The sequence below is a fragment of the Citrus clementina genome, unplaced genomic scaffold (assembly GCF_000493195.1).
Source record: "Citrus clementina cultivar Clemenules unplaced genomic scaffold, Citrus_clementina_v1.0 scaffold_5, whole genome shotgun sequence".
Classification (NCBI taxonomy): Eukaryota; Viridiplantae; Streptophyta; class Magnoliopsida; order Sapindales; family Rutaceae; genus Citrus; species Citrus x clementina.
Window position 1 is genome coordinate 32231254 of NW_006262201.1, and position 25627 is coordinate 32256880.

Genomic DNA, 25627 nt, shown 5'->3' on the forward strand with positions numbered 1-25627 from the left:
CCATGATCTACTCGGTCATGAGAAGGCCAGCAGAATCTCAAGCTTTGAAGAAATTGCCTAAGGCATGCAAAGGCTCGACAAAGTCTCAAAGCCTGTTTATGGCGAGACCAGAAGCCAAGCGTGCCAGGATCTGCTCGGCCACGAGAAGGCAAGCAGAATCCCAAACTTTGAAGAAATTGCCTAAGGCATGCAAAGGCTCGACAAAGTCTCAAAGCCTGTTTATGGCGAGACCAGAAGCCAAGCGTGCCAGGATCTGCTCGGCCACTAGAAGGCGAGCAGAATCCCAAGCTTTGAAGAAATTACGTAAGGCATGCAAAGGCTCGACAAGTCTCAAAGCCTGTTTATGGCGAGACCAGAAGCCAAGCGTGCCAAGATCGGCTCAGCCACGAGAAGGCGAGCAGAATCCCAAGCATTGAAGAATCTTCCAAGGCATGTGGCAAAACCATATACCAAGCCAGAGCCTGCTCGACCGGACGAAGACGAGCAGATTCTCAAGCGGAAAAATAACTCGTAATTACAACACAAGAGAGTAATCAAAAACATTTCTATTAATTTGTTAATAATTAACAAAGCAGATAATCTTCACAAATATTGTTCGTTACAATACAAGAAACATATTTAAGAAGACGGTGGGTCCGCAAGCCGAGCAGCCTCAGTCAGCTGGTCCACCTCAGGTGCTGAGGGAGTATCTCCAGTTGCGTCTGGGGGGGTTACTCGCCTCACTAGCATCAGCAGGGATTACACGGGGAGGAGAGTTTTCCTCCTCTATCACCATTGGTGCCACCTCTTCGGCATCCTCCTTTGCAGCCTCCTCGTCCATATGTTGGGCGACACCAGCTGTAAGGTCGTCCATCTTTAGATCAGGATGCTGCTTCCCGAGGACGGCCATGATGCAACGATAAGAATGCCGAAGTCCCTGGTCGTACTGGTTGTCGGCCTCCTTCTCCAAGTTCTCGACCTGAGCTCGGTGGGAATCGCGGAAAGATTCGAGCTGAGCCTCATACATAGCCTTCTGCCTTTGAAGATCCTCCTTGACCTTGGTCAGCTCTTCCTCGAGATTAATAGCCTTGGCTTGAGCAAGAGATTCTCGCTCAATCAACTTCAGATTCTCGAGGTTTAAGTCCCCTGCTTTCTTCTCAGCAACGTCAACTCTGGTCGTCGCCGACTGAATGTCCTCCTTCATCTTCCTGTCATAACGGCCAACCTTGGCCTTATAGTAGGTGGTCATGCAGCTGAGATGGAAAGCGCTATACTGCATGGCCCCCACCAGCTCACCTAAGGTGCAGCCATCAAAGTCCTCGAGGTCCTTCTTGCTCACGAGTTTGGAAAGCTCGTTGAGATAGGGGGCCAAGTGTTCTGCTTGGCTGTCAGGTAAACGAGATCTATGCCCGACAGGAGGCGAAGAGGAAGCAAGATCAGTGGCTGCTCCACTGGTCTCGCCGAGTTTGGCAGAAGGAGGAGGTAAAGTCTTCAAGGGAGAGACCTGCTGCACGATGTTGGCCCGCTTTGCAGTAGGGGCATCCTTGTTCTGGTCCCTCTTCGTGGTTTAGGGTCGAGAACGTTTCCTGTTTAGAGCCCCAATCACGGCGTCCTCTATCTTATGGCCAGGAAGTACCAAGCGAGACTCGAGCAAGTTGTAAGTAGTTAGCAGTTCTCGGCTCGAGCCGGAATTGGCGAGTACAGCCTTGACCCGTTTGAGCTGGTTAGGTTGGAGCGGGAAGTGAACACCCCAAGAAACTACAACACAAACAGACACTTGGTTAGAGACAAGCCAATAAAGCAAGAACAATTATGGATACAAGACATCTAAAGCGAGCAGGCAACCTGGGACCGTGAAACGGGGTGGGACGCGACAATCCTTCCCGTCTATTTGTGCAACTTGACCCCAAGGACCCCCAGCAAAAAAGAATTTCATTTTCCAGTCCCACGCAACCAAGAACCGCTAAGTTTCTACTGCTGGTCCATTACATTACCCAACACCAGAAACTGGGGGATCGGTGTTTGAGGGAAATACTCCGACGAGACCAGACGTGATGAGCAGATGTTTGGTGGCAGAAGTCTGCGAGCAGGTGTGTCTTGTAAGAGCCAGGTAGCAGGGGAATAGGGGCAGGAATATCCTGCTCATCCACGAGCACGTCATCCGCGAGGCCAATTTCCTGTAAGAAGCATAAAGCCATTCCTGCTGTATTCTTGCTAAGGGTTGATTCAAGGAGACCCGGTCAACGACAGTTGGCGAGGCATGCTCTCCAGCCCGAGAATCTAGGCACGAAGGCCACGCAACCACCCACGACTACGGAAATGGGGAATCCACGTTCGAGAGGTGGGAGGATAACGGGCGTAGACTGCGAAAAACTGGGATTCAGAGGAAGCCTATAAAAAGGTAGCCAACGAAGGTAAAAGGGTTAGCAATTTTGAGATTAGAAGGGAGATAAAGAAATTCTAAAGAAGAGAAAACTACCCAAAAGCCATAAGATCTGTGGCAAGCGTTCCCCGAACCTTCATATCTGACTTGAGCGTCGGAGGGTTTGCGCCGGGAAAACAACCGGCGTACTCTGACTTGTCTGTGTGCGCAGGAACCTCTGGAGAATAAGCTTTACGAGGAGAGATCCTGGTCGTGGTGAAGTTGATCGAGCAGAGACCCTGGTCGTAGAATGAGGAGAACCAGAATCTCGCATCAACACCATCTATTATAGTTCAACACTACAAGGAAAAGATCCTGAAACATTATTACTCAAGAGGGACAAGGAAAGAAAAAAATAGTAACATGATTTTGATTTTTATAGAATAGAACACATTAAAGAAGACTTTAGAAAAGTATCAACAGGCACGATGTAATAAAGACTTTTAAGCTCAGTTCATGACAGAATCCTAGTCTCTTGCATGGACCAGCAAAGCACAATGTGTAATACTAATAATGAATTATTCCAGTAAAGATGTACTACGAGAAAAACCATAAGTTCTTTGTTTGGATTCTGAGGAAATCCTACTAGAAAGATAATTTGATTTATCCAAGCTGAGTTATAGGGAAATTGGTCTTGTTTGCATAATTAACTGTCAAACAATCTTATGTCGTGAAGATAATTTTCCTCTTGTTTTTGGGGAATTTTTGTCGAATATTTAACGATATTTGTGGCTGGATAAGAGAAGAACCACATGCAAAAGTAAATCCTGTTGCTATAGATAAAATAGGAGATTGGCTCTTTTAATATAGATTTGTGTCAATTTTCTATTTTTGTCAATTCTATTAACTAACAAAGATCATAAATAGGCAGTCAATAACGCGGCTAAGAAAATTTTAATGTTTGATAACTAAATTGAAAACGAGAAATAAATAAATACATAAATAAATTGAAGCATACGTAGGGATAGATATCAGGAAAATCTAAAGAGATTTGTGATTGTGAGTGCGGTTGTGAGTGCGGTTGACAGAAGAGACAATAATGGTAGCTGACGGAAATAAAATAGAGATTAAATAAACGAAACAAAATTGAATGTTGGTGTTTGATAACAACTTGAATACATTATTGTTTGAATATTGACGTCTTAAATAAGACCACTATTGTATATATAATTTGTAGTAGTATATAATAATTTCTTATTTTTCCACTCTATCTCAAAAGAATTGATAAGATTCAACAACAATTCTTTTTCGTTTTTTTTGTTCTTTTGCACAAAGGAGCTACATAGATGTATAAACAGTTCATGGAATGAACAGATCATACAATCAGCATAATGTGATGATCATCGCTCCTCAGCTACTCTCTGCGGAACTTGACATATAACTTGAGCTCACACTAATCTCCTCTCTGTTAAAAGAAGCAACATATGATCCAAGAATCGAACGAACCGGAACATCTGTTTCCAAAATTTTAACAATTTGGTCCATTGTTGGCCTAGCTTGCAGTATAGGATGAGCACAAATGGCAGCAGTGAGCACGTATTGCTCCATCATTTCAGGCAATTCCATTTCTGGCATATTTTCTTCAATAACATCCAACGCTTTTCCTTCTTTCACTAATTCCCATGCCCAATCACTCAAGAGCACGGATTTTCCTTGGATTATTTCACATGCTTTTTTCCCGCTCAATAGCTCAAGCAAGACCACCCCAAAGCTATAAACATCACTTCCCGGGGTTAGCTTCCCGTATAGAGCATATTCCGGCGCTACATAGCCCAAAGTTCCAGCCACCCTTGTAGTCAGATGTGTGATTCCTTCAGGATTGAACTTTGCCAGGCCGAAATCTCCCACTTTTGCCTCAAATGCTTCATCCAAAAGTATGTTGCTGGCTTTGATGTCTCTGTGGATTATTGCAGGCTGCACCCCGTAGTGCAAATAGGCCAATCCTCGGGCAGTTCCAAGGGCGATTCTTAGACGTATTGGCCAGCTCAGTTTCTTCATTCCTGATCCGAAGAGATGATCATAGAGGCTCCCATTATGCAACAAATCACACACGATTATTCTCTGGTGACCTTCCAGAGGAACTGTTGCTGTAGAGTAACCTCTCAAAGCAACAAGATTCACGTGCTTAACACTTGCAATAATCTCAACTTCATGTTTGAAGTTCGCATCACCAGCTTTAGAGCAATTCTTGAACCTTTTGACTGCAACTTCAGTCCCATTAGGCAACATTCCCTTGTAAACATTCCCATATCCTCCTTTCCCAATAATATTTTCCCTAGAAAAATTCATTGTCGCAGCCTTTATCTCCTCAATCTTGAACCTGGCCAAATTGCTGGTTCTGCTTTCCAGGACCAAACTAGGCTCATCATTGTCGGTAACTTTCACCACCCTCTCCTCAGATTTCTTCGATCGAATGAACAGAAACCAAAATGCGGTAAAAGCCCCCAGGATCCCAATAACAGAACCTAACACAATCCCATAGATAACAATCTCATGCCTCTTGTTCAAACTGGATTGACGCGCAGAAAAATAAAGTGAAAACAAACACCTAGCGGTTGCTCTATCAATTGGTCCGAATTGATTAACAACAGCAGCGGCATACAGAAATGGATACCCTGAACAGTCCGAGACATTTCCATTTCCATTTCCAGGACCATGACGTAAGATGTCGCTGAGACTTGACAACTTGCTTGTGCATGAATCACAAGCAAAACTCTTCTCTAGGGATTGACTGCAATGACGCTTAATCTCCTGCAATTTGGACTTCGGAATCAGGCTCTCAAATTGTGCCCGAGATGTTATATTCATACAGGCTTCGGAAATCAATTCAGGATAGTACCCACATGACGTTCTGATGTCAAAACCTTGTACAAATTCGGTAACAAAGTTCCTGCAAGATTCATAGCAGGAACTGTTTACAGGAGGAAGAAAGTAGCCATTCGTTCTAAGATACTCCGCTCGAAGCAAACGGATGCCTTGGAGAACAATTTGGCACTGTGTGTTCATATCAGTCAGCATAGGCCTTTTGGGACCTTCATTGACTAATCTTCGTACGGCGTCAAAGTTTAGCGGACATGGGGATTCAGAAAGGTTCCCACTGGAGCTCGAAACTGAATGTAAGACTGAAACTAATGCAAAGAAAATTGATAGGAAGAGTGACATTTGAAAGGGTGAGATTTGATGATCAGTATTGAAAACCGTTATCATAATAGCTAGCTTTCTGAAAAAAGCATTATTAGCTCTTAGTTTGTAAAGTATGAGATGATCTATTCTCTAATGGCCGGTATTGGCAGGTAGTGAGTGGACTGCAAGTCTGCAACTGAATGTTTGAACCAGTCAAAAGCAGAGAGGGATAATGACAGATAAGCTACCCTCAATTATATAGTAATGAGAGATTGATGTACAACTTTTGTGGAAGCATAAGCCTTAGTGCACACGTCACTATTGTCGATCTCTCTCTCTCTCTATAGACATTTACCTTGTAACTCTTGTGGAAAACGATGTTTATTATTATCTAAAAGAAGGTAAAAAATTGTAAGAAATTAGACTTGAATTGTCAATTTTATTGCTATAAAAGAGAAAATGAAACTAAAAATTGGGAAAAAAAAAACTTTTCGATCTTAAATTTCTTACATCTTTTTTGTAGTTATCATGCATCCTACTCCACTTGCCCCTCATTCCAAATGAAATATATCTTTTTTTATACTTATAATTTTCCACAAGTTATGAAATAAACATCATTATTGCATGCTCAAGGGTCCCTGACTGTCATTACTCCTAAATAGAATTGTTAGGTAAAGATAAATCTCTGGTTATGATAATTTACTTACATTTCTTTTGACTATGAGCATCCTTGTGTTGATTTCAAATCCTGAACCATTTGGCTTTTGAAACAAAAACTTGTAAAACAACAATATGGCTAAGATCCATGAATCATGCATGATGAGGGTCCTCTTTTGCTTGGAGTTACATGATTGGCCATGAGCCACACGTCAAAATACCACAATATTTTTTTAGATTCTCTGGTTGAAGAGTGAAGACCCGGTTATTGAAATCTGGATTAAACAAAACATAAAACTCGGTCGTGTCCGTGAAGTTTGGGTTAAAGGATCAGCATGCAATAAAACAAACTCAGGAGTAGGTAGTATAACGTTACTGAGAGGAACTTAAAACTCTTATATATTCTAAAGTGGAGTAAGCATTACCTGAAAGTGATGTACTATTTGTCAGATGCAAGACAAATATATAATTCATTGACAACAAAAGAACTGTTCAGTATTTAGAATGAGTCTTCATGTGGCAGTGACATTAATTGTTTTTCAGCACTTAGTCGATCTTATATGAAAAGAGGACGTGCAAAAGTTCTTTAGCTGCAGATGTACGTTATTGCTGATAGGGTTATAGGTCGATCTGACGAACTTTGGATAAACACAGTGCATGCACAAATGCACTCATTTTATTAGAATCTTGTCATACAAAATAGTGTTGAAGATGGGCGGCCGAGGACAAGCACTTTCTTTAGCTAACCACCTGAATTCAAATCTAAAATAATTAGATGGGGCTGAAATATTTATTTGGGTTTTAAAGTTTATAAATTTAGAGTTTCTAAGGTTTAGATATTGTCTGGGGATAAAAAGAGAGAATAATTAATAAAAAAAATGGAATTGCTGGTGGAATTTGCTGAAGAGGACGTGCACTCCTCATTTTCTCAATCACCCATTTTACTTGTAAGAGGCAATGACCGAACTGCCCTTACCAAAGTCTAGTCAATTAGTGGAAGCCAACTATCCTAATATGGACATTATCATCATCACTTTAATAAGCGGTAGTAAAGCGGTAGTAGGGGTTGTTGCCTATGCTAACACTGCCAGCTACTTCTTGTTCTAGCTTTTTCTGAAGGATTTGGCCAAGCTAATTTAGATTCAATTTTGGCATTGTGCTTGTTTTTCTTTTTTCAGCTTCTGATTTCCTAAACACTTTGCTTTTGTTGTTGAACCATAAACTATTAATTTTTTTTTTGTAAGCTCATAAACTGACATGAGCATCGGAAGGTTAACGTCGAAAGAACTCCTTGTGCCTCTTACTGTTTCTTGTGATTTCAGGTATTCGTAGGTTATTTACTAGTGGTCACAGGCGTCCTTAGTGACTGGCAAGCCACTTATCCACCAAACAAATTTTATGCTGACGTGGAAGTTTGGTATCAAGCAGCTAACTAACTTAACCAAATTTCGACGTCAATAGACATTGAAGATTTAGGTCTTACAAAATCAAATTCAATAGATGAACCACCACACAATTCCAGTTGTAAGAACCAACTATATATGGTGGCAGAGATTATTAAAGAGAGAATTTTTTTTCCAATGAAGCTAGTGAAGCTCAAGCTTACCTGTTCGGTGGTGGGAAAAATGTTGTAATTATGAAATAAAAGTTAATAAAATATAATAAAGATAATTTTAGATAATAATTTTGATAAAATTAGTAAAGATATGATAGATTTTTCATTATATAAGTATAAAATAAAATCAACTTAGTTTTCAAACTACAGCAACAGTTAGTGTTTATCAAATATTTTAGTGCTGTAACTGTTAAGTTACAATTATCCAACTCCAATCTCAAATGGGGTGTGCATTTTATGTGTTGATGTAGTCAGACATCGTTCATGTAGCTAGTTATCTCAAATTTGGGCTAATTCCTGATAGAGAGTGATATAAACAACGCTACTATGTGTATCTTTTTTTCCAGTAGTGTATATGTAAATGAAAAATAAAATTTGGCCGTGCCTATGAAAGTTGGGTTAAGTTTAGAATCAGCATCTAATAAAACAAACTCAGTCATAGGTAGTTTTAATTAAGAGGAAATAAAAATGAACTATTATTCTGTATAAACCAACCTTTTCGTTTCTTCAATTCATTGGGGAGGGCTCCCTCTCTGGTGGATCTTTTGTTTTTACTTTGCCCTTTTTTTCCCTTCATATATATTTCGTATATGAAAAAGGATATCATATATTTTGGATTATGATGGTTACTTTTTATCTATCTGGATATAGATCTATAGAGTAGTTTTCTGAGTATTGATATGAATTCTTTTAAAAATTTACAGTTTCTAATAAGGCTTAGATCTGGAAAATTTGAAGGACCTATAAAATCGATTTTAACAGATAACCCATCATTGTATAAATTAAGACGAAGAGTTCTTTTGTACTAAAGCTCAAATTTATTATGTAGACTTTATCTTCTATGCCTTCAATTAATGTTTTGTAAATCGATCGTAGACATGTCTATGATGTGTTATATGCAATGTTCTTCATGTTGATGATGATAATGATTTTCTTATTTTGAGCATCTTGAATTTCATCCCCAAGTATTCTTTGTGTCTTATCATTAATAAGCATGTTTGATGAGCAACCTAACAAATTGAGCAACTAGGGCCATATCTGATTTTGATATATACCACCAAGATTATAGCATACCTAACAAAGTTGCAGTTTCCATGTCATTCCAATTAATATTTACAATTAAAATTCATCTTCAAATTGGGGCCTGCAATCTGATAGACACACACAACCTTCTCTGCAATAAATAACCAATTAAACATGGCTAGAACTGGTTCCTGTTCAAGCACATGCCTTCAAATGGTGGATTACAACCGAAAAGAATATAAATAAAATAATTTAATAAGTTCTAAAATGGAAAAAAAATTAATAAAAAAAAGACACACACAAGACACAACACAAATTTCAAAAAATTTCATCTATGCGCAACGAAAAGGAAAAAAATTAACCAATGGTGTCAGATTAAGACATCAAAAGATGGGCAAGCTGCTGCCTTATAAGCTGTCAGTCAGCCATGGCTAGGGTTGGCAAACCCGGCCCCGGTCCGGATGTAATTAGATGTTCGGGTCGGGTTTTTCAAGTTAATTCGAGTATTCGGATTTTATATTTTTTTATTTTTTAGTAATTTTATAAATTTTAAAATTTATTTCAATAAAATTTGATATGAAAATATAAATTTTAAATGTTTAAAACTTTATATATATATGTAATAAAAGAGTTAAATAAATATAAATATTTAAAATAATATATATTTTTAAATATTTTTTAATAAAATCGTGGTTCCGAGCTTATCAAGTGATGCCCAAGATAATTTTTACCACCCCTAGCCATGACCATAAAAACCAATAATTTTTATTTTATTTTCAAGAATTTATTTAGGGAGGGCAATTAGGAGTAATGAACGCTATGAACCCCACATACTCAGTTCTGAGACTCCAGTTCATTTTTTGCAATGGTGGGTTTTATTGGGGCGTTAGTCCGAGATCTTCTATAAATTATGTTTAAATTTTTATTTGATATTGTTAATATCAAAATATTTTTGAATTAATCTCAATATATTTTAGGTTGTACTATAAATCTATGTAATCAGAGTCCTAGTAAACCCAACATAACCAATTCTTAGACACCTTTATAGTTAAACTAGGCACATTGAAGGTGATAGTTAACCAAAAAAAATTTTAAAATATATATATAATAACATTGAACCAAAAAATTTTAAAAAATATATATATAATAACATTGAATTTTTGTTTTTATAGTTACAATCTAAGGGAAATATTTTCTCAATTTTTTGTTTCAGTTATTGTTTAGTCACTCCAATCAAGGGAATTCATAATTAGTATTTAATTCATAATAATATTCATTTATATATCAAATTCTTTTAGGAGAAAAATAAATAAATAAATTATGATGTAGTCCTCAGACTTTACCAAAATACCGGAAAGTCCCAAAAGTTTGCGTAGTTTTGAATTTAGTATACTTTAACGTCATTCCCTCTCTCACTGAAAGCACAGGTGTTCATTAAGGTTGAGAGCAGAAGTCGCTGAATAGCATTCAACACTTGTCAGCAACAACGTAGACCAAACCAGCGATTCTTACGGGACTCGAGATCCTCTAACAAGAGGAGGAAAAAAACAAACACGGCGGTCCGTACATTACAAAAACAAACACAAAGACAAAAAGAACTCCATTTTTTTTTTAAAATATATATTTTTATTTTTTTATGAAAAGAGAAAAGAAAGCAATGAAAGAACAATAAATGAAAAAACTTTTTAACCATATTTAGCTCTAGCTTTTTGTTGAATGATTCCCTTATCTGACTGGCTCTTCAGATACAGATGTTATTCAAAAGCTGATTTTTTTTAATAGCTCCAAATATGCAAGAAATTGCAGCCTGTTTAATTCATGCATGTATGGTAAGTTAAAGTTGGTATGGTAGCCCCACTCTTTTAAAAGATTTTATTTTATTCCTTTTTGTTTTGTTTAGTCTCTTCAGTGTGTCTCTTGTTGTTTTTTTCTCTTCTGGTTTTTGGGTTCTTGTTTGTTTTGAGTGCTTATGATCATGGGAAATGGTAATTGTGGTATAGCGGCTAAACCATGGTATGCATGTGTTCTTCTTCATGTTTTCTCATTTGGGTATGCCTTATATCTAATGTTAATCCTTTTTATTTTTCTTTTTTCGCATTGTTTATTGAGTTTGAGCAGATGGGTATTTTGGATTTTGTCTGCTTGTGCCAGTACAGTTGAATTGGAATTTGTGGCTTTTTTGTTAATATCTGTAATTTTCTTTTTTAAAAAAAATGGTATTTTTGGAATCATAAGCTCTCGGATATTGAAGATTAAGATGGAAATGGGATTAGAGTAAATTAAAACAATCAAAGAAAGATTTTTCTTTTTTTTCACTTTAAGTGTTCTTTATCTGGGTAAGTCCTCAGTTTTCAGGTGCTTATTGAGTGTTAGCTTAGAGGACTATTAGATTTTGTGGACTAATTTGACAAGAAAAGAGATGGATAGATTTTCATTTTTTGTTAGTGTTTGAGATTATCAGCTTGTGCCTGTTTCCCTTTTGATATGCTTTGAGATTTGGCTGATGGATATGGAAATTGTTTAGATGACTTTGAACAAGAGAGACGATTTAAATGTTTGAACTGTTATTATTGTTTATCATATAATGCCTTACCTTCCATGCGATCTTGCTTTATCTGAGTTCTGGCTGGTGAGGTCCCAAAAATTGGTATACATGTCTGATAAATTGGGTATTTGTTTATTTCCATCTATGAGCATGAGTTATTTGATCCTAATTGTTTTCTTATAAGTGAGTCTTTTTCCCCTTTATATAGTTAGAACTTATAGGAATGTTAATCATTTTTGTCCCTTTTGGACTAGGATGGATGGTTATAGTTTTTCTTCTCTTTGGGGCCTTTAAATTTAGCCGTATGCATTTAATAAAGCAGTCTTAGTCTGGATTTCCTTTCTTGTCGTATATTCCTTTCACTTAAACGTTCCACATTTCTTTTGTAAAATTCAGTCTTTCATGAATTCTTCCTCATTTTTATTTATTCTACCAATGTGACAATGCTAAACATTCTCTGCCTCAAACGCATATTAAATTCACATGTTAATTGTTTCTTTTGTTTGGCTGGTTTCACAATCTTTTGGAACGGTTGCCATAACTTAATGCAGGAACAATGCTAATGATTCTAGCAATGTACCTCAGAAAAAATCGCAAAATGAGATTGTTCTGGTAGCACATAAGAAACAATCTAAAATGCTTACATCCTCTGCTTCAGCCTGCGGTAACATTTTTCCATCTTTGGTTATTTTATGATCGTTTATGCGTCACGTCTTTTATGTAAGTATGCAAACAGGTCATTTTCTACTTTCATTGTGTTTTGTTTCCTGTATTTCCTATTTTTGTAGACCTGAGATTTTCAGATGTGAATAATGGGAGCTTAGATGCATCATCTCCTAGAGGAGTTTTAGATTCCTGCTTTAGAGGCTCAGAATCTGAAGCTTCTTTTAAGGAAAATACTACACAATCAGAATCTCCTTCAAAATCACGGGCACTTACTAACTGGAGCAGATTCTTCAAGTTATGGAAGAAAAAATCAACCAAGCACCTACGCACATTCCATCCTCTTGCCATGCCAAAGCTATCCAGAGAAAAAAGTAGGAGCACGAGAGAGGATCCAGATTTGACACATATATACAATTATAGGTCATCATTGAAGGAGTTTACCCTCTCTGAGCTCCAAACTGCAACAAAAAATTTTAGCAGTGGTATGTACTTTCTCTGGGATCAGGAATTACCAACTGTTAGCCTAATTTGTTACATAGCATAATGTGGTACAATTCTTATAGCAAAATTCACCACTTGGACAATGTTGTACAATGATGTAGATTGATTGTTGCAATTCTTGCAGAAAATTTAATTGGAAAGGGTGGCTATGCTGAAGTTTACAAGGGTTGTTTACGGGATGGAACACTAGTAGCAGTAAAGAGACTTACCAAAGGAACCGTAGATGAGAAGACTTGTGGCTTTTTATGCGAGATTGGTATCATAGCCTATGTAGACCATCCAAATACTGCTAAATTGGTTGGGTGTGATAGTGACGGAATTCACCTTGTCTTTCAATTGTCTCCACTGGGGAGTCTAGCATCTATTCTTCATGGTTGGCTCCACGATTTTGCTTCTTTTCTTTTATTTTTGGGTTTTTTTAAAATTATGTCATGCATTTCTGAAGCTCTTATAATTACTTTCCCTCCAGGTTCAAAGGATAAACCAGATTGGAGCAAAAGATATCGAATTGCTCTGGGGACAGCAAATGGTCTTACATATCTTCACGAGGGTTGTCAAAAGCGAATTATTCATAGAGATATTAAGGCTGATAATATTCTGCTCACCGAGGATTATGAGCCTCAGGTATCTTTCAAGTTCACAGCCAAGAACGTTCAAACAGTGAACCTTCAGTCATTGCTGAAGTTTGCGCTTTTTGTAGTTTTGTTTTGTGAAGAAAATTTCTTCTTTTACAAAGCAGAGTGGATTACATCGTCAAGTTTTTTTAGTGTAGGCCTTTCCATATAATCCAGAGCTTCAAATTTTTATTTATGTCTATATCCGCACATACTACTTTTAGAGTTTAAATACTACTTTCGAGCCATAAAAATGTTGACATGGAGTTGCATATGAGGTAGTCAGGAAAATGATATTTGTGAAACTGGTTTCGCTGAAAACAAGTGAAACCAACACAAATGACATATGGACTTCCATCTCTTACGCACTGGAAATGTTAAAGAAATGTCGTTGCTAGTGTGGTCTTTAGACATAATAAGTTTTACTACCCAGTGTTTCTCCATTTGTCAGAAAATGAGCTAGGTGCTCTTGGCATGGTAAGTTGATACCAAGCACCCAAATTAATCTTCAAGTGTGACTTTGCATTAAATGTCAGAAGGTCCTTACAACATCAGTTGGAATGCGGATTCAGGACAACTAAATCAGGAATAATAGCATATTAACTGAACAAGAGTATAATTTAGTGAAGTGCTTATTCCCAATCCCTGATCCTATTTAGGGTATCATTCTAATGAAGTATTTATCAGGCTGCTACCTTTAGGATTAGTTTCTGGGTGGAAAAGCAAGAATCTATATGTGATTGCCGAAATAGCTATACCAATGAGTAGTTTCACCAGTGAACAATCTTGCATTCAAGGTTAAATTGTCTTCAAAGCCACCATGGAAAACAGTTTCTATTTCGTAAATGTCCAACAGATCACTGTATGCTAAACTGCTATGTTATAAGGTGAGTGCTTTAAAGCATTTGACCGGTTTAAGCCTGAAATGGAAGGGTTGCACAATTATGAGGATTGAGTCTCATTTCTGTAGGTTGTCCCATAAGCATTACATCGGGACACATTGATAAATACTTAATTTTAATTATTATGTTTGTTTGGAGCTCATCGCATAGCTGTGTGCATCTTGATGGCGATTAATTTATAAATACTAATTCACTAATATGCTTCCTTTAGACTGGAAAAGAAAGTTATTATCACACTCCTTTATAAAACTAAAATTGTACGTTGAGCACAAAAAAAAAAAGTAAAGCGATTTCCATGACAGTAAACTGCTTCTTCATATTTCCTTTGCATCATTTTTTACATCATTGTCCTGTTTGAATTTTACTCTATGTCAATTTTTCTTACTCGCGCTATAGTTTCATATTTATTAACAGTATAACACTTGCAGCCAAAGTTTGAAACATTAATCAGAACGTTTTTGGCTGCATTTGATTAAAACTTATTGCATATATTTTCGAAAGATATTTACCTAGAACTGCGTTCTAACTTCTTTTGGCTTTCTCGTTATTAATTATCTAAGAGAGATATTTATGCAAATCTGCATTCTTACTTCTTTTGCCTTTCTCGTTATTAATTATCTATGATAGATATTTCATGCAAATCTGCATTCTTACTTCTTTGGCTTTCTCATTAATATCTGAGCCAATACAGATTTGTGATTTTGGACTTGCGAAGTGGCTGCCAAGACAGTGGACTCACCACAACGTATCAAAATTTGAGGGCACATTCGGGTTTGTGAGCCAAAAGCTTCTTGTTTTGGCTTTTATTGGAGTAATCATGGTTCAACGAATAACCATGTTTCTTGAATTGCAGCTATTTTGCTCCTGAATACTTCATGCACGGCATAGTTGATGAGAAAACAGATGTTTATTCATTTGGGGTCCTGCTTTTAGAGCTCATAACAGGACGCCGAGCTGTTGATCATTTACAGCAAAGTGTTGTGATATGGGTAATTTTGCTTCTGAACAATTTAATCATTATGCAAGTTGTCATATGCTAGAACTACTAAACTGTCTGATTTTATTTATTCTTCCTTTTAGGCAAAGCCTTTGCTTGATAGCAATGATATTAGGGAGCTCGTAGATCCTTCTCTTGGTGATAATTACGACGCTGAAGAGATGGATCGTGCAGTTTTGACTGCTTCTTTGTGCATTGAGCAGTCTCCTATTCTTCGCCCAAAAATGAGTCAGGTGTGGATTAAGTATAAGAAACTGCATTCCTTTTACATTAGTGGTTCCATATGCTAAGTAGGTTTGAAATACCATTTTTGGAACTAGATAAATGCGTAGGATATTCCATTGATAAATCTATTTCACTTACAATAGATATAAATTAGGTGACTCCATTTTCTTTTATGTTAAGAAGATCTATTATGACAAGAGTCAAATGTCGAGTGGTAGTTTGATTTATGACCGGAAAATGGAATGTCAGTTGTCCTAGTTTGTAGAGGTTCACCCCATCTGCATTGGCTAAAAGTTTTAATAGGTTAATGGAAACAAGTATCAGGTGTAGTTTGACTTATGTTCTCCTGCTGGTTCAGGTTGTGATTCTGCTTAGAGGTGACGAAGACAATGCGCAGAGTGTGAAAGAAAGCCAAAAGCAAACTCATCGGAGAACTTACTCGGAAGAACTTTTTGATGCACAAGAATACAACTCAACAAGGTACCTAAGTGATATCAGTCGATTCAAGGAGATTGCTTTAGGTTCTTGAAAGCAATCTGCCGTACATAGAGTGTTAGTTGGGATAGTTCCATATAGACTTATACAGGGGAGTGTTTGATAATCACATGGAAATGAAGTCATGATACACCCGCTGCTTTTTGTCATAATTTCAGGCAAAGCAGTATAAAATGGGTTTCTTTCCATAGGATGCCCAAACACCCTCCCAAATCTTCCATTACTGTATATAAAAAAAGGTTTTGCCTTAATCAGCAAGGAAATCTGACATTGTATGCAAGATAAAGTTTCAGTTTCATAGAACTTTAGCATGAATGCTTAATCTATATTATTAGCTTTGCTTCAGCTTATTACCCAGATATGTTTATTACAGTTGTATTTCTGCTTAATTTTGAAAGTACAACCGCTAAAATATTTGATAAGCATTCACTTACATAATGAACAAATGATACTTTCATTTTGCAACAACCACAACACCTCAATTTCAAATATTACCTTTTATAATTCCTAGTCCCTATCTTAATGGAAGTTGCCTAGCACATGATTAGGTGCAGCCGCAACATATCTGCATAAGTATTATAAAAGTCAAGTGTCGTTAGTCATATTTGTTGTTTTATCACTTTGATGTGCCCAAAAAGTTAAAAAAAAAAAAAAAAAAAAAAAGGGGGTCCTTTCAACCACTGTGTGTGTAGTAGTTGCAATGTTTTGTTGAAATTAATAGAAATTATGCTTACAAGTTCCTTTTAAGTCAATTTGCAGATGAGGCGGCAGAATTTTATTCCATTCTTTTTATAATGTAATCTTAAAAAATTCTTTTAAGTGTGTTTTTATTAAAATAACAATAATCTACACTTCCTAATACAACATTAGTTATTTTTTAAAAAAAAAATTTACTTGCCAAACAGGCCCAAAGTAACAAGGCGTTTGTAGAAGCCTCAAAAGAACTATTGAAGAAATGGGCTTGGCTCGGGCCCAAAATGAGAAACCAGAAACCTTTGCTGTTATGAGGCTCCATCTTCAATCATTCATTTATTCAAATTTGTTCTAATTTTTTTAGAGTGACACTATTGGCACCCCTTTATATCTCTTATGAAACCCCTTTTGTTCTTTATTTACAAATTTATCCTTTATATTTAAATTATATTAAAAATAAAACTTATCTAATTAAACCCACCTATGTTTTCTTATTTTTTCTCCATTATAAACTCATTAAATCTATAAAATTTGAAAAAACAATGAATTGTCATAGAATAAGAATTTGATCTAAATATAAACAAAGTTTTTGTAGGAAATATAATTTTGTGAAGTTTGTTTACTTAGGCCAATTTTTTTTTTTAAAGATTCGCACACATGTCTTTATGTATAGTTATTACCTACTAGGAAAAACAAAGACAAATATAGATAAAAATAATAAATTCATGAATGCTATAATCAAGAAGAGATTGAAAGTGGTTTGAAATGCGAGAAGGGTGAGAGAGAGCGCCTAACAATTTTTTTTTAAAGTATCGATGATGCAGGGGTTTATTAAGAAAGTACAACAAATGAGGGTTATTTTAAGAATTAAGAAGAGTATGTAGAGAAAACAGGTTTAAAAAGAATGTTAGAGGTGTGCCAATAGTTAAACTCATTTTTTTATCAGAAAGTAATTAATTGTGTTTTAAAAAATTCCTATAGATTTTCAATCAAACCATTTGAGTCCCTGACGACAAATTAAACGAAAGAAAAGAACAAAATATGAAAGTGATATTGATAACGAAAAAATATTATAAATCAAATATATGCTTTAAGTAGGTTTACTTTATGTGATAATCAGAGAAAATAATTTAAACTTGTAGAATAAAGTAAAAAGTAAAAATAAAATAATAATATAAATAAATACGTGGAATGGGGTTGCTTGAGAAACCGAAGATGACACGTCAAAGGTATGTTCTGTGCAACAAATGAAAATCAAATTTGTAAAAATAAAATAATAAAATTTATTTATTTATTTATTTTTTGGGGGGAGAAAATTAATAATAAGTTATCGAAGTCGAAGCGATTGGCTTCCGCATCTTGTTTTAAGATATTCTCGTTCTCTGTCGTAACGTAACCAATGTCTCCCTTCATTTTCGTGTTTTTCACTTCTTACGTTTTGCGGTTTTTCACATTACTCCCTCATTATTTCTTTATTACGACCACGCCCCATGTAAGGTAAAATTTTAGGAAAAGACCAATTGCTCCCACTTACACTTGTTACAGAAGTCGACCTTATCTTTTCCTTCATTAATTTGATTCCAAATTATTGTGGCATTGATATATTGATTGATTGTTTGATTTTAAACATTTACTTATATTTATTTTTAAAAAATTATCACTTTCTTATATAAATTTTTATAATCTCAAGCACATTCATCTCATAAATGGCGGAATAAAGTATTAAATATTATAAGTTTTGAAATTTATTATCTAATAAATGAGTATTATTGTTACATTATTGCTTACAGTGAAAATATTAAAATTTTACTTTGAGTGTAATTTTTTATGTTACATATCACGAATAAATAGAACTAATTTATTATATAAATTAATGGAAAGAATTCGAAGTGCCATCACTATTGTATTTCTTATATCATAAATGTAACTCATCCTCTTTTCATGTAAAATTTATGGATGCATCATTATAATGATGACATCATAATGAGATAAAAAAATTCCCAATTATCCAATTATCACTATAAAAATTTGTGAATCATTCCATAAATTCATCCTCATCCTTTATCTTATTAACTATCTTATCATAAACTTATTAACTTCATGGGAATAAAAAAAATTAAAAATGAAATTACATAATCCAATTTACAGAGAAAACAAGTTTACATGCTAATTTTCCACTAGATCAAGGGCAAAAATGTAACTTCACTAAATTCAAACCACCACAGAGCACTCAAATGAAATTTAATAAGTCTCAAGGGAATCCTGTGACATTTTCCGAAACTTGCTTACGGTTCAATTAAACCCTCAAAACAACGACCCACACAACACAACTAAACAAAAAGCCAAAAAGAAACCAAAACCGTCTCCATTAGAAAGGTCAAACCTGAAAAAAAAAGAACACTTCATTTTTTTTCCTTCTCAATTTTTAATTATTTAATTTGTTTTTCTTAAAAAAGCAACAATCAAGATACCAAATTATCGCCGGAACTTTGAGTTTCTCGCCGGGACTTTGAGATTGATTTTCTCGCGTCTCCTTTTATGCTATTTGGCGATCGCCTATTTGACTCGCCGGTGACTCCCCGGTGGCCGGTCGTATTGTCGGTCAATCATTTGTAGACTATGAAGAGCAATCACAATAATAATAAACAGAGTAATAATAACAATATCAAGCACACCAATGGTTTGAATTTGATTCCAAATTCTTTGAAATTCATTTCTTCTTGTATTAAAACCGCCTCTTCCGGTGTACGGTCAGCTGGCGCCTCCGTTGCCGCGTCTATATCCGGCGATTCTCATGAGCTAAAAGACCAGGTTCAATGAATCCTAATTCTCTTTAATTTTTTTTTTAATTTTTTCCGTCCAATAGAAAGCTATTGTTAGTTGTTTATTTTTTTAATCGTTTTGATGATTAAATAATCTGAGTTATGTATCTTGTGTTTGGTAGCTGCGAAAATGAGGTGAAAGCTGGTGAATTTAGTTAGAAATGAATGAAGTCATGATTAATTAGTAAGTCTAATTAGTTGTATGCTATTGTGCGTGCATTGCATTGCATTAATTTTGATATGACAAATATTTTCATCATGATAGGTTTATATATTTATACAATTTATGACATGTTTGTAATTGCTGTGCTTCTGCTTAAATTTTGGTAAATGCACTATTTCGATAGCTAATGTTTAGGAAGTAGGAACCATCTATCATATGCACTTATACTTGACAGCGAGTGGTTTTATACGCCGGTTGCATGCAACTGGTAAACCATTGCACCTCACTCTAAACCAATACGTAAATTAGGGAGATATAATTCCTATATATGAGTGAAAGTGGTCAATCAAGGCCCCTTGATGGATGGCATTATTGTTGTTTGCATTTTTATTGTGTCTTGGGTGACTAGCATGATTTGATTGTCTTGTTCAAACAGGTATTATGGTCTTCATTTGACAAACTAGAGCTTAGTCCATCTTCCTTCAAACATGTTCTCTTACTTGGATACTCCAATGGATTTCAAGTCCTTGACGTGGAAGACGCTACCAATGTCAGTGAACTTGTTTCGAGGCGTGATGATCCAGTCACCTTTTTACAGATGCAGCCCCTCCCTGCCAAGTCTGATGGTCAGGAAGGATTTAGAAATTCTCATCCTTTACTCCTGGTTGTTGCATGTGACGAAGCGAAGAACTCAGGTTTAGTGCATGTGCATGTGGGGAGAGATGGGCTGGTAAGAGATGGTTATGATGAGCCTCAACCAGGAAATGTAGCCATGTCTCCAACAGCTGTTCGGTTTTACTCGCTAAGGTCTCACAACTATGTACATGTTCTCAGATTCCGGTCAACTGTCTATATGGTTAGATGCAGTCCCCGGATTGTGGCCGTGGGTCTTGCAGCGCAAGTAAGCTTTAGCTCTTGTTAGTTGTTTTGTAAACTAGTTCCAATTATACTTGTGTGTGGGACTAAATTTCTAACATTATCACAAACAGAGGCAGATTTGATATTTTGTTATCTTTAATAGATGTGAGTGTAGAATGGTCACCTTTTTTAAGATAACCCTGAATGCTTAGATTTGATGGTTGTCAGTTTATCAAGAAATTTCTTTTAGGGGATGTTTCACTGTCTAAACATGAACATTTTGCAATTGCAGTTAACAAAGTTGCAAGAGTATCTAAATCATTTCATCCAGCTAATGTGTTCTTATTTTATTTTTTTTATTTTTTTTTATTTTTTTTTGTGGTGCAGATATACTGCTTTGATGCCCTCACCCTTGAAAGTAAATTCAGTGTCCTTACATATCCTGTCCCCCATTTTGGAGGCCAAGGAATGTCGGGGGTTAACATTGGATATGGTCCAATGGCAGTGGGCCCCAGATGGTTAGCTTATGCCTCTAACAATCCATTGCTGCCAAATACAGGTCGCCTAAGTCCTCAAAGCCTTACTCCTCCTAGTGTCAGTCCATCCACCTCACCCAGCAACGGTAATCTGATGGCTCGATATGCTGTGGAATCTAGTAAGCAGTTAGCTGCTGGACTAATTAATCTGGGTGACATGGGTTACAAGACTTTATCCAGATACTATCAAGATTTTATCCCTGATGGTTCTAGTTCTCCTGTATCTTCAAATTCAAGCTGGAAGGTTGGACGCAATGCATCGCATTCTTCGGATACAGATATTGCTGGAATGGTTAGTCTTTGAAAGCCTGATGAGTAGCAGTTTTATTATCGCTAAAACCCACGTGATATCTGCATTAAATTCAGAAGACAACTAAAGTTCTTTTGTGGTTTGAAAGATCATGCTTTTGAGTTCCTCTATCATGAAGCAGAATCTCCCGAACAGTTTTGTATTGATCAGAAGTTCTTAATATCAAATAGTAGAGGGATTCCTTTTCTTCCCCTGTTTTTTTTTTTAAAAATTTTTTAACCTTGTTAAGCAATCAACATCTAATGAAGAGTCAGTTTATTTATTTTCTTTTTTTCTGATTAATTTGTCCTCTTGCAGGTTGTTGTGAAAGATATTGTTTCCAGATCTGTCATATCACAGTTTAGGGCTCATACTAGTCCAATTTCTGCGTTGTGCTTTGATCGAAGCGGGACATTATTGGTTACTGCTTCTATACATGGAAACAATATAAACATTTTCCGAATTATGCCATCTAGCTCAAAAGGTCGTTCAGGTTCAGCCTCTCAAACTTATGATTGGACTTCTTCTCATGTACACCTTTACAAGCTCCATCGTGGCATGACATCAGCTGTAAGTTCCTTCTCACTCTTTCTTTCAACACTGTTAATCTTGGAAGGGTAAACTTCGAATTACCCCACACTTAGAGTGAGAATCTTCAATTTCCCCCCCAGGGTTTTGAAAACACCAATTTACCCCATTTACTGTTAAGAAGACAAAAAAAAATCCATCAATGCACGCCCCCAACTTGCCCCATCTTTGGAATGAAAATGGTGTAAATTGAGAATCATCATTCTAGTGGGGGTAAAAAGAAATTTACCCTTTTTAGGATGTTGATAGAGTTCTTTTCCCTTGTGTTCATCATGCAGGTGATACAAGACATTTGTTTTAGTCGTTATAGTCAGTGGATTGCTATTGTTTCATCCAGGGGAACTTGCCATATTTTCGTGCTTACCCCTTTTGGTGGTGAGACTGTTCTACAAATTCAAAATTCTCATGTAGATAGGCCTACTCTCTCACCAGTTCTATCTGCACCATGGTGGTCCAGTCCATCTTTCATGATAAACCAACCATCTTTTTCTCTACCACCACCACTACCTGTAACACTCTCAGTGGTTAGCAGAATAAAAAATAATAATGCTGGTTGGCTCAATACTGTTAGCAATACTGCATCTTCAACAGCAGGAAAGACCTCAATTCCATCCGGTGCCCTAGCTGCTGTTTTTCATAGCTCCTTGCCTCAGGATTTACAACCCCTTGACTCCAAGGTCAATGACTTGGAGCACGTATTGGTGTACACTCCTTCTGGTCATGTTGTTCAATACAAGTTACTATCGTCCATAGGAGGAGAGTCAAGTGAAACTTCTATGAGAATTGGGCAAGGGTCTCCTCTGCAGATGCAAGATGAGGAGTTAGGAATAAAAGTGGAAGCAGTTCAAGCATGGGATGTCTGCCGAAGAACAGAGTGGCCTGAAAGAGAGGAGTGTCTTTCTGGAATCATTCGTGGCAAACAAGAAGCTCCAGAGATGATGATGGATACATCTGACAGTGAGGATAATGATATTGGGGTTGGGGAAGTCCTAAAACTCCATGACCGATCTCACATGTATATCTCCAACGCAGAGGTGCATATGAGCTCTGGAAGGATACCAGTCTGGCAAAATTATAAGGTATTTGTGATATGGAATTGGGGATGCTTCTGTTTGTACTGCTATCAACTTTGCTTATGTACTTATATATTTTTCAGATACATTTCTATACAATGAGTCCTTTGGAGACTGATGAGTATGGTTCTGCCCAAGAATATGACGGTGGAGAGACTGAATTGGAAAACATTCCTGCTCATTGCATTGAAATTAGGCGCAAGGATTTGTTGCCCCTTTTTGACCATTTCCACAGTATTCAAGCTGATTGGAGTGACAGGTATTGCAAGCTCTTTTGCTTTCTAGTCATAATTACTTTACAGTCACTATTATATAAGGTTATGTCAATCACATATTTGACAATAGGAAGAATTCTTGTCCATAATCCTACCCTAAGTGCCTTTCTTGACATAATGAGATTCTCTTATCCACCTAACCACCTACTAGTGTCTCATTTTCATGGTTAAGTCTTTCTGCCTCTCTGCCCTCCATTGATTGTTTTGCCTTTCACACTTCTTTCCTGTTGATATTAGTATGTCGAAGTAGTATACTACTTTGGATTTTTTTTTTCTCAAGTAGAATTATGTCATAACTAATAATATAATCTTGCATATTCTGGTTGAGGATGCGGTTGGTTCATATCATTTGCCAAGTATAGGGTTGGTATATTAGGTGTATAACCACCACTAAATGTGTCGTGATCACAAATGTGGACCTTTATTTCATGTTCTTACCAGAAACCAACTCAATTGATTGTTTTATGCAGGGGCATTGTCGTAGGAAAATCTTCACTTTCATCTTCTAATTCTTATGATGCTAAAGAGAAGTTTTCTGAAGAAGCTATAATCACACGGTCTAAATCATTGTCACCGGACTCTGTTGAAAGCTCAGATGATGGTATGATTTTCATTTTGATTTTTTTAAGAGAAGATTATGACTTTTAAAATGATTCAACTTATTTGATTTGGTGACACTTCTATCAGGATCATCAAAGATTACTTATCCAACTATATTCCAATACGGGAATGAAAACATTGAGACAAAAAGAGGCAGTTCGGTTTTGTCATCGGCTATCCTGAAACAAAGCTCCCCTAACAAAGACAATGGTTCCATATCGTTCAAACAGTCTGCAGTTGACTTTTCTCCTACAGATGATAGTTATTTTTCAAATTCTGCATCATCTTTAACAAACGGTTCACTTGCTGCTGGACGAGCTGGAGAAGAAGTTCAGTCATCAAAAAATGGTGGGACCGATGAAGTCCTAAGCATTACTAATAACCGTCCCGATTTAAATATGAATATATTAGACAAGGGCCTGGTGAATGGCTCACTGGATTTTGAACATTTTTTTCAAGAGGAATCCTGTGAAGCATCTGCCTTGAATGAATGTCACAAGTCAACAGGAGTTGTTACTGATGTTGATAACAGCAGCACTCCTTGTGATAAACAGAAATCTGAGGAAGATGGTGAAAATGATAAATCTGAGGAAGATAGTGACAGTGATGGCATGCTAGGAGGTGTCTTTGCCTTCTCCGAAGAAGGTAGGAATCTGAAAGTAGAATTTAGTCAGTCATTTTACACTATTCTTGCTGTTAAGGGTTATGATTCTTTTGAATTTGACAGGAATATTGATGCAAGTATTTCCTACTATATGCCATATACATTAAAGTATAGTATCTTTCATTAAGGATAGAATTGTCTAAACATCATTGTGTGTTTTGTGAGAAATATTCTCTTTGCCTGTAACTTCTCTTCAATTCGTCCTAGCAGGAGTTGAACAACTTACAGTAGCTTACTTCTTCCTAACTTCTATAATGTAATGTTTAAACCATTAACTTACATGTCATTTGTGATATGCTTTACGTAAGATGTAATTTTTCAAACTAATGATGGGTAGCTTTAGCGCTGACTGTCATTTGTTAGGCTCTTTATATCTGACCATGATGAAGCTCACAATTCTTTGACTGCAGGTTGAAGTATTTCCTCCTTGGTGTGTTTGAAACTCATGTATCCTCAATGAATGGTTAAATTGAAAGGTTGGTCGAAGGTCAGCCTTATGGATTGTCAGATACTAATAGACCAGATCTGCTACTGACTGATTTATACAAGTTACATAATTTCTAGTCTGCTACTGACTCATCTTCGTGCTGCCAGCAGATGCTTGGTTTCTGCTTTTCTAATTCTCTTGTACAGCATGTAAAATTCATATTCTTAATACAGTGAAATGTGTGGAAAGGATGTTATATTCTGTGTAACACTAATCATTCTTCAAAAATTAAGGAATAAAAAAAGGTGATTTATCACTGTTCAAAATGCGTCCTCTTGACAGACCAGGTTTTCCATTTTTCTTTTGAAAGAATTCTGCTGTTTTTACTCCTTGGCGAGACGGGTGAGCAGGATCTGAGACTTTAGTCCGATAATCTTAGTCTCTTACATTGCGGTAATTAGGAGAAGTACTGCTTTTATGGATATGCTTGGTGGACCACAGAGCATCTTCCTTGTAGTAAAATGGTAAATTCAACCATAAGGTATGGCATTTTGCCCGAAAACTTTGTTGCATATTAAATCAAAGAAAAATTTTCTGTAGATTGTGTGCAGTTTTGCTATCAATCTATTGTTTCTGTATGACATGGCCATCAGATGCATGAAAATGGATTATACATTCAAATGGCATGATTGTAACTTTTCTTTTCCTTTTCTTATAATGATTGAGGGTGGAGACTAGAAATTATTATTGTTAGGGAAAAGAAATGAGTTTAGTGATTAAAAGTTAATCCACTTGAGATGAATTAGCCCCACTATGGCTACTATTGTACCAAGTCAGCATGTTATGATTTCTCACGCTTTCCTTCTTTTAAGATT

General features: G+C 36.3%; 4 protein-coding genes across 5 annotated transcripts; 2 read left to right on the top strand and 2 right to left on the bottom strand.

Moving 5' to 3' along the window:
• Positions 1-670: 670 nt before the first annotated feature.
• Positions 671-2177, bottom strand: LOC112098166. The gene is made up of 3 exons (XM_024183799.1): positions 2015-2177; positions 1616-1737; positions 671-1537 (listed from the first exon to the last, which is right to left on the bottom strand). The coding sequence occupies exons 1-3, from the start codon at positions 2175-2177 to the stop codon at positions 671-673; spliced, it is 1152 nt and encodes a 383-aa protein (XP_024039567.1).
• Positions 2178-3751: 1574 nt separating this feature from the next.
• Positions 3752-5563, bottom strand: LOC18040187 (probable LRR receptor-like serine/threonine-protein kinase RKF3). Its single transcript, XM_024183800.1, has one exon. It carries the CDS (start codon positions 5561-5563, stop codon positions 3752-3754), a length of 1812 nt encoding a protein of 603 aa, XP_024039568.1.
• A 5158-nt stretch (positions 5564-10721) lies between these two features.
• Positions 10722-16028, top strand: LOC18040188 (receptor-like cytosolic serine/threonine-protein kinase RBK2). Of its 2 annotated transcripts, none has more exons than XM_024184375.1 (9): positions 10722-10868; positions 11916-12028; positions 12153-12512; positions 12656-12904; positions 13001-13155; positions 14739-14818; positions 14901-15036; positions 15128-15277; positions 15628-16028. In XM_024184375.1, exons 1-9 carry the CDS (start codon positions 10789-10791, stop codon positions 15796-15798), a joined length of 1494 nt encoding a protein of 497 aa, XP_024040143.1. In that variant the 5' UTR covers positions 10722-10788; the 3' UTR covers positions 15799-16028. The 2 variants fall into 2 exon arrangements, with proteins under 2 accessions (XP_024040143.1, XP_024040144.1); XM_024184376.1 differs by having other exon boundaries at positions 10722-10832.
• Positions 16029-18792: 2764 nt separating this feature from the next.
• LOC18040189 (autophagy-related protein 18h) lies at positions 18793-25044 on the top strand. Its single transcript, XM_006433164.2, has 9 exons — positions 18793-19268; positions 19879-20343; positions 20688-21128; positions 21444-21695; positions 21992-22792; positions 22870-23045; positions 23532-23662; positions 23749-24306; positions 24736-25044. The coding sequence occupies exons 1-9, from the start codon at positions 19077-19079 to the stop codon at positions 24738-24740; spliced, it is 3021 nt and encodes a 1006-aa protein (XP_006433227.1). The 5' UTR covers positions 18793-19076; the 3' UTR covers positions 24741-25044.
• The last annotated feature ends 583 nt before the right edge of the window (positions 25045-25627 follow it).

Excerpts from the sequence above, each read along its gene's own strand:
- LOC112098166 (XM_024183799.1), bottom strand. The coding sequence starts at position 2,177 with ATGGCTTTATGCTTCTTACAGGAAATTGGCCTCGCGGATGACGTGCTC. Across the intron at positions 1,738-2,014 it reads TCACGTCTGGTCTCGTCGGA|TTTCTTGGGGTGTTCACTTC; the intron begins GTATTTCCCTCA and ends TTTGTGTTGTAG. Across the intron at positions 1,538-1,615 it reads ACTTGCTCGAGTCTCGCTTG|AGGGACCAGAACAAGGATGC; the intron begins GTACTTCCTGGC and ends TAAACCACGAAG.
- LOC18040187 (XM_024183800.1), bottom strand. The coding sequence starts at position 5,563 with ATGTCACTCTTCCTATCAATTTTCTTTGCATTAGTTTCAGTCTTACAT.
- LOC18040188 (XM_024184375.1), top strand. The coding sequence starts at position 10,789 with ATGATCATGGGAAATGGTAATTGTGGTATAGCGGCTAAACCATGGTAT. Across the intron at positions 12,513-12,655 it reads AACAAAAAATTTTAGCAGTG|AAAATTTAATTGGAAAGGGT; the intron begins GTATGTACTTTC and ends CAATTCTTGCAG. Across the intron at positions 15,037-15,127 it reads AGCAAAGTGTTGTGATATGG|GCAAAGCCTTTGCTTGATAG; the intron begins GTAATTTTGCTT and ends TCTTCCTTTTAG.
- LOC18040189 (XM_006433164.2), top strand. The coding sequence starts at position 19,077 with ATGAAGAGCAATCACAATAATAATAAACAGAGTAATAATAACAATATC. Across the intron at positions 21,696-21,991 it reads ATCGTGGCATGACATCAGCT|GTGATACAAGACATTTGTTT; the intron begins GTAAGTTCCTTC and ends TTCATCATGCAG. Across the intron at positions 22,793-22,869 it reads CAGTCTGGCAAAATTATAAG|ATACATTTCTATACAATGAG; the intron begins GTATTTGTGATA and ends TATATTTTTCAG.